A 7,892-nucleotide genomic window follows, 5' to 3' on the forward strand; every position below is an offset into this window, starting at 1 on the left:
TTCTTTGACAGAAACTTCGACATGTTGAAGTTTGGTATAATTGTCTTTGTGTCCATGTGCCAGTATCAAGTTATTTTTTCAACTCTTCCACACACTCATTCAAGTTGTTAAATATCTAAAAATTAAAATAACTTTATTATATTATTATAAAGTAGTATATAATTATAAACAACAATCAGTAATGTAAAGAAATACAAAATGATAGAAAAAAATTACCTAAAATCTCCATACTCATACTTAAACACTCTTGGTATTTTGACAAATATATTCCTGACATCATTTTTTGCATACATAAAGAGAAATAAACATATATACATAATTTATATAAATGGTTGATTCTTTGTATCTTTTAAACTGCTTCTTCATTCAACTCTGTTATAAATATCAATTAAAACATTTCCATATGAAATATTATGTCTTCATAATATCTTATTTTATTTCAAAAATTTTGTGTTGATATGCATTGAATTTCCATGATTTTGATAATATAATAATGCTATGATGACTATATTTAACCAATCTTTAATGTACATGTTCAATTATTGTTTAAGATAAATGCCCAAGATGAAAGTGCTGGGTCAAGCAGTATATACATTTTACAGTTGAATCGTGATATATTTAACATTTCCAGATGTGCAAAGAACTCAGTACAAAACTGTAGCTTTTGAAAGCAGTAGTTTTTCAATCAAATTGTGTTTTTGCAATCTCAAATATAATTAAGTTAAAATATTCCAACAAGTACTTAGAGTGGGGGTCTTTGAAATTAATAATTCTGTATTTATTCTTGGACATTAACTTTGGTCAAGTTGTAGTCTACACATTCTTCTTGCTATTTTTATTATATATTTTATTACTTATTTTTATTATAATTCCAGTAATAAGAGACTCCCCGCCCCCCAAATTCTATGATTGTGGTCTCCTGAATGGAAAAATAAATCCAAAATTATTTTTAAAATTCCAGAACTTTTCACGTTCACAGATTGCTTAAAATTTGACAAATCTGTTTCAAAAATGAAAACAATTTTGAATATTCTTCTGGGTGATTTTGCCACAGACATATTTCATAATTCTGTACTAAGTTCAAAAGTTATTTCTTAGATTCCAGCGTTCAAAGTCTCCCTTTGTAGCTGCAGATGATGACCTCTCAGCTGCCCTGATGAATTTATGGGAGTTGTACATGAGAAGGTAGCTGCCAACTGGTTGGATCACTGTTCAGTCTGGATAGAAACAAGGCCTGAGAAAAAAATAATACAAATGAACTTATTTACAAAACAGAAATAGACTCACAGACATAGAAAACAAACTTATGGTTACCAAAGGGGAAAGGGTGGGGGGAGGGATAAATTAGGAGTTTGGGATTAATATATACACACTACCTTATATAAAATAGATAACCAAAAGGGCCCTACTGTATAGCACAGACTATTCTCAATATCTTTTAATAACCTAAAATGGAAAAGAGTCTAAAAAAGAATAAATATATACATATATATATAACTGGATCACTTTGCTGTACACCTGAAACTAATACAACATGGTAAATCAACTATATTTCAATAAAAAAATTAAAAAAAATAAAGTTCAGGGACAGTAATATAAAGTTCAGTAATATAAAGAAGTTAAACATTTGAAATATCGATAACATGGAATTAAGCCTTTAAAAAAATGACTGAAAAATTTTATAAGGCTTCTGAGAAACAACTACAATGGCTCTTGATTATTACTAATACCTAATTTGTCTATTCTTTCAATTATTCCTCCCATCCTACACATGTATACTCACTTATAAAATACGTAATATATAATAACAATTAAAGATTATTTGGCCAGCATCATACAGTTATTGTGAGGATTAAAGTAATATTTAAAAGTCTTAGCACAGAAATCCCTCAATATATGGTATTCAAATAATAACATTAAAAGTCACTTGCATAAGGCCAAACCCATGGCCTCCTTGTTCCATGTTCAAGGCTATTCTCAGTGTTCTAGGACCTCTTCTATTTGTATGGCATCAAAAATGCACAAAGATGATTCTTTATTTCAGCTTGGTTAATATTTTTCTCTTTACCAATTTAAAAAATAAACTCTAGTTCCTAATATAAGCTATTTGTTTTTGAGTATGAAATTAGATCTTTCCTTATTTTTATCATTATGCCATATTTTGGATAAGAGAGAAAACCACTTTCATATCCTTTTTAAGCATAATTGAATGTTATTTTGAGTCAATTAGACAGGACACCTGTTAGCTAAGCTTTTAACAAACAGCTTATTCAAGTTATCTGCAAAATAATCTTCCAGGTGAGATACTTTTTGTTGACTTTCTCTTTTCTTTCCTCTCGACCAATAATTTCTGTAGTCATTCTTATTGCTTTGAAGTCAAAAAGTAAATTATCTTTTTGTAATCTTTTAGATACCCAAAGTTGCTTCAAATTGTATATAATAGCAACAATATAGACCTTTTAGATGGAGTGTTTCCAACAGATGTGATTATAGTAAGTGATTTTATTTTTCATCCTATATAGTATTGAGAAATGTGTTTTAACTGCTCTGGTATTTAACATAATAGAATTAAAGTAATGATGACAATTTCAACCATAACAACAACAACAATAATAAATAAAACAATTTCTGATTTTTGTCTCTTTAATGTACTCACTTGGAACATTTACTTAAAAGAATGGTATAGAAAAGAAACCTTGAACACATATGTTAACACTGCCAAATTATGTTCATTTTAAATTGATTACTATGTTTAAGATCAATAATTTTCATTGCTATCAGTTTCAGCCTTTATCATTAAACATTGTGCGTCAAAACTTTCTCAAAATGATCACTATTTTAATATGCTATTTGTAACCAGGAATACAGTGAGGTGGAAAAGTATAATAAAGTGGACATCTGTTCAATAAATATATATATATTTTTTTACAATTTCACTTTTTAAAATTTATTTATTTATTTATTTATTTATTTATTTGTTTGTTTGTTTAGGCTGTGTTGGGTCTTCGTTTCTGTGCGAGGGCTTTCTCTAGTTGCGGCAAGTGGGGGCCACTCTTCATCGCGGTGCGTGGACCTCTCACTATTGCGGCCTCTCTTGTTGTGGAGCACAGGCTCCAGACATGCAGGCTCAGTAGTTGTGGCTCACGGGCCTAGTTGCTCCACGGCGTGTAGGATCTTCCCAGACCAGGGCTCGAACCCATGTGCCCTGCATTGGCAGGCAGATTCTCAACCACTGCGCCACCAGGGAAGTCCCAATAAATATTTTTTGAATTAATGTGCCTGAATATTCTCCACAATGTATCTTGAGGAAAAAAACCTGAGTTTTTGTGGCTCTTCCCTGTGAGGCCATTGAGCAAAAGAAAAAGAAATAATTGACATTACCCACCCCCCCATCCCCTTTTATATGTCTTGTTTTGGAGAAAATAAATTTTGAATCTATTTCATGAGTTCATTTTTATGTAAGAGATGAACTCTATTAAGTCTAGGTAAATTAGTCAACCAGGTAATGTGGGCTTGAAATGGGATAGATTTACAATAGATAATGTTTTAAAGACAGAAACATCTTGCACTGTTGAGTCAATAGGTACTTTCTAAAATTCCACACTGATCTTAGTGCTGAATCTCTGCATCGTCAGTTTCCTTTTACCATGATGATTTCTCTTGCTCTTTGTAGTGTCTGCTCTTTTTCTCTCCCAATAGTTTCGCTGTTTTTTTCTTTTGTTTTTTTTCCATAGAGAGCAGAAAAATAATTTATTCCAAAGGAGGGCAGAAATAAGAAATTCATCCTGAAAATATACTTTGGTATAATTCTGGTGGGACAGATTTTCCCTCTGAACATGTTCTCCTACTGACTGCCCCACTGGAGTCTTACTATCATGTAACAGTTTTTAAACACTTCGCTGATTCTCATGTTGTGAGCAGGCAGGAGCCATCTTCAAATCCACAGTTTCCAAGGAGAGTAATGTTATTTCTCAGAACAACAGCATTTTCTATCTCCGAAGAGTACATAAACATTTTATAGGGGCAGCACAGTTTAGATTCAATAGGCACATCATTCATCAAAGTATAAAAAAGGTGACAGGAAAAAATATTGCATTGAAGAATAAGATATTCAAATGTGGTGGGAACGTTTAAGGCAGCTGACAGCCAAAGTGGGTGAGTCAAGGAAGGTGGTCTGGGTATGGAGGTGATTTTGCATCTAGAGGAGTTCTCTTCGTGACCTCAATGACTGAGCACTGGAGAGCAGGTCTTCTTACTCAAGGCCAATGATGCTTGAGGTACCAGATGGTTTCATTTTTCAACTGTGGTCCAAAGAGAGGGTTGAGTTGGGCCAGAATTGCAATCAGCCAAAAGAGATAGCAGCAAACGGAACAGGTCACCAACATGGTGATGATAACTCCCCGGTTGGGACCCTTAGGGATGAACCAGGGCACCAGGAAGCCGACGAAGCCCCAGAACACGCTCATCACGATGAGAGGCACGGTGAGGCCAGTAAACGCCATGGCTGCTGCGGGAGGTGCCAGTCCCTGCCCCGCCGCCTCCCTGCGGTCCCACCCCTCTCTCTGTTTTAATATAATCATGGCTGGAAAAAAAAGTGAAAAATAATTTGAATGAGGTTTTCTTTTATACCAAAATTGTTATTGAATTTCTATGCGTAAGCTTTAACAATAAACCTTAACAACAGAGACAAGATAATGTGTTTTTTTATCTGTTAACCCTTTTACCACTGAAAAGGTTATTGCTACAGATTCCAGAATAGCAGCTAAAAGGGGAAGGAAAAGTAATGGAGGATTTATTTAACTATTCTTATATTGGATTGTTCTTTTTATCTAAATATGATTCTTGCAGTAAAATTTAACGTGCTGTTTTATTAAAACATGTGTGCATATAGTAAGAGAAAATAAACAGCAACAAACAGGATTGGTGACATTTTGATAGATATATTTAAAGGAAATTACGCCAACAACATTATGTAGAATAAATAGTAATGGGAGTTGGATAAAGTGAGATAAATCAGTACAGAGGTTTGGGGAATAAACTAGTCATAGGTTATCCAGCTATCCTTTTCCAGTCCCTTTGCCAGACCATCTTTTAGCCAGTCTTTCTTTTTTTATTATCTTCTTTGTGCTCATGAATTTACAACTTAAACATTCAAATGATTCCCAAATTTTTATGTCCAGTTCATAGAATCTAACTTTCCACTAGACTTGTCCAGTTGGGTATCTAAAAGTCACCACAAACCCAATAAGTCCAAAATGGAACTTGTGGTCATCTTTCCTCAACCCGGCTCCCCTCCAGGGCAGGGTTTCCTGTCTTCATCATTCCTAAACATGGGCCCCCTCCAGAGCAGGGTTTCCTTATGATGTGGGGCTAAAAGTCAGACATTATCCCTGACATCACCTTCTCTCACTCACCTCCACATCCAGTAAATCACCAATCCTACTGATTTTACCTTCCAAGTGTATCTTTAATTCATGTACTTTTCTCCATCTTTGCCGTTAGCATCATTTTAGCCCAAACTACTCTCGTCTGTTACTGCTTCTTTGGTTTCCTTAAAAGGCTTACCCACATCCACGCTATACTTTTTCATCTATGCTATGCATAGCAGCCTTAGGGAGATCTTAAAATTTGAATCAGATCATGTCATGCCTTCGCATAAGAAATTTTTCATTGTCCTTTGCAAGACAGTGATAATTACAAAAAGTTTAAAACAATTTAAAAAGAGATTCAACTTCTGGCCTCTTGATATCTCTCCAGGCTTATTTGCACACCCTCCATTTCTCAGCTCTAGTCACTTGGTCTTTCAGTTCCCAAGGTGTTCTGCCCTTCCTGTTTCTTGTGGTTCCTTGCCCACATTGTGTTCTCTGCTTGAAAGGTTTATATCCTGCTCACTCTCCCTCACTTCCTCAAGAAACATTTTCAATAGTTGAAATAGTCATTATATTTTTCTTTTGTAGCAATTATCACAGTTTATAACAATAGTTTATCTGTACACTTATTTACTCTATAACGTTTTTCACTGAACAGTAACTTCTATCAGATAAGGTCATAGAGTCTACTGGTTAAAGAACATGGATTCTAGAACAAGAGATCAAGTTCAACTCCAAGCTCTAGAATATAACCATGACATGTTACTTAATGTTTATAGATCCTTGTGCTGTCATCTGAAATATCTTCTTAGAATTCCTGTGAGAAATAAGTGAGTTTATGTTAAATGCCTAGAATAGTACATGACACAGGGTAACATATAAATATTAGCTATTGTTGTTTGTTTTTGCTTATCATTGTTCAACATTGAGCAGAGTACCTGGGATGTAGTAGGTGGTTAATGAATTTGAATTTATGATATTAATAAGGAGGATTTCTCTGTGATGGATAAAATTATCCATGAAAAGGATGAATACAGTTGTTACTTAAAAGGAAATCTGGAAGGACTTTGTGAATGAAATGTATGAAGCAAAATGAAGGTTTACGGATTTCTTGATTAGAAAACTAGCCATTGGTCTTTGGTCAAGATGATACATTTAGAAGATAACTTTGGTTTAGGAGAGAAGAGTTAAGATGAAATTGATTTGTAGCTTATTGATCTTGGGCCATGAGAAATCCAAACTGAAGCATGTGGATGGCTTCTGAAGCTGTGCGGTGAGGTGATGAGAAAAGCTCATGACTGATAGCCAAGGGCATAGAGATTTCAATGAAATCACATGAATTTGTGTTGTGGTGGCAACACTCAACTATCCACGGAGGTTGCCTCCTTTCTTCATTGATAATAGAATGAGAACTGTGCACGTGGTTGCCTAGCTGGACTCCATTTTTCAGCCTTCTTTCAGTTTACCATTCTATAGGCACAAATGTATGAATATGGTTCCTCCATGTTCTCTCTTCTTCCCTCCTGCTGAGAGTTCCTGCTGATAGCTCCACTTAGACCAAGGCCTTAAGATCAAGGCCTTAAGGATGGCAGAACCACAAAATGAAAGGGATAGGCATTCATGATTGAGGAACCATTTGACCATCTGTCATGCTTTTCTCGAACTTTTTGTATAAGAAAGAAAGAAATTGTCTCATTTTTTTCTTTAGATTGCTGAATTTGGAATCCTTTGTTATAGTAGATTGGTCTCTCCTACCAATGTTAAGAGGAGAGTTTATATTAAAAAATCTATTTTCTGGCTCTAAGATTTACTCGAGATGTGACCTGGGATAACTGACATAATCTCTTTGATTATATTCACTATAAATAGAGACAGTTGATAACAAGTTGTTTAGTGATAACACAGGTCACTCACTGAACTGCCTGACCTAGGGTAAGTGAGCACTAAATTATAGCAGTTATTATTATTATTATTATTGTGTTTCTATTTCTACTTCTTTCTTCTTAAATGAAATATGAAGTGCATAGGTTAATTATAAACCTACCAATTCCTTTGATCATAATATGGCTTACTGTTTATTTTTCAATAAAGATTTGCCAAAGCTGTAGTGTATTAAAAAAATAAAATATTAAATGTGATACAGAAAGTTCATTTTCCTGCTGAATGCAACATTCTCATTATTATAGTTTACATTGGAGGTGATCTTTTATTAAAAAATTAAAACTCAAGAATACCATAGATGGTATGTTAAAAATGTATCCTCAGCTAATGTAAGATACTAGAAAAAATGAATACTAAAAACAAGTAGCTTGCCTTTGCAAACTAATGAGGGTAAAATTCAGTATAGCCTGTTTCCTTATTTATCACAATAATTATTCTTAATTTTCACATAGAAAATATGAATTGCATTGTAAATAATTTTTATGAGTATATGCAATGAAAAACAGGTAGTAGTAAATTTTTTTTTTGGCCATACTACGCAGCATGCAGGATCTTGCCCCCTGCAGTGGAAGTGCAGAGCCT

General features: G+C 34.0%; 1 protein-coding gene across 1 annotated transcript; it reads right to left on the minus strand.

Moving 5' to 3' along the window:
* Positions 1-3,727: 3,727 nt before the first annotated feature.
* LOC103015732 (V-type proton ATPase subunit e 1-like) lies at positions 3,728-4,550 on the minus strand. Its single transcript, XM_057545627.1, has one exon. It carries the CDS (start codon positions 4,500-4,502, stop codon positions 4,257-4,259), a length of 246 nt encoding a protein of 81 aa, XP_057401610.1. The 5' UTR covers positions 4,503-4,550; the 3' UTR covers positions 3,728-4,256.
* Positions 4,551-7,892: the final 3,342 nt, after the last annotated feature.

The sequence above is a fragment of the Balaenoptera acutorostrata genome, chromosome 4 (genome assembly GCF_949987535.1).
Source record: "Balaenoptera acutorostrata chromosome 4, mBalAcu1.1, whole genome shotgun sequence".
In the NCBI taxonomy this organism is placed as follows: Eukaryota; Metazoa; Chordata; class Mammalia; order Artiodactyla; family Balaenopteridae; genus Balaenoptera; species Balaenoptera acutorostrata.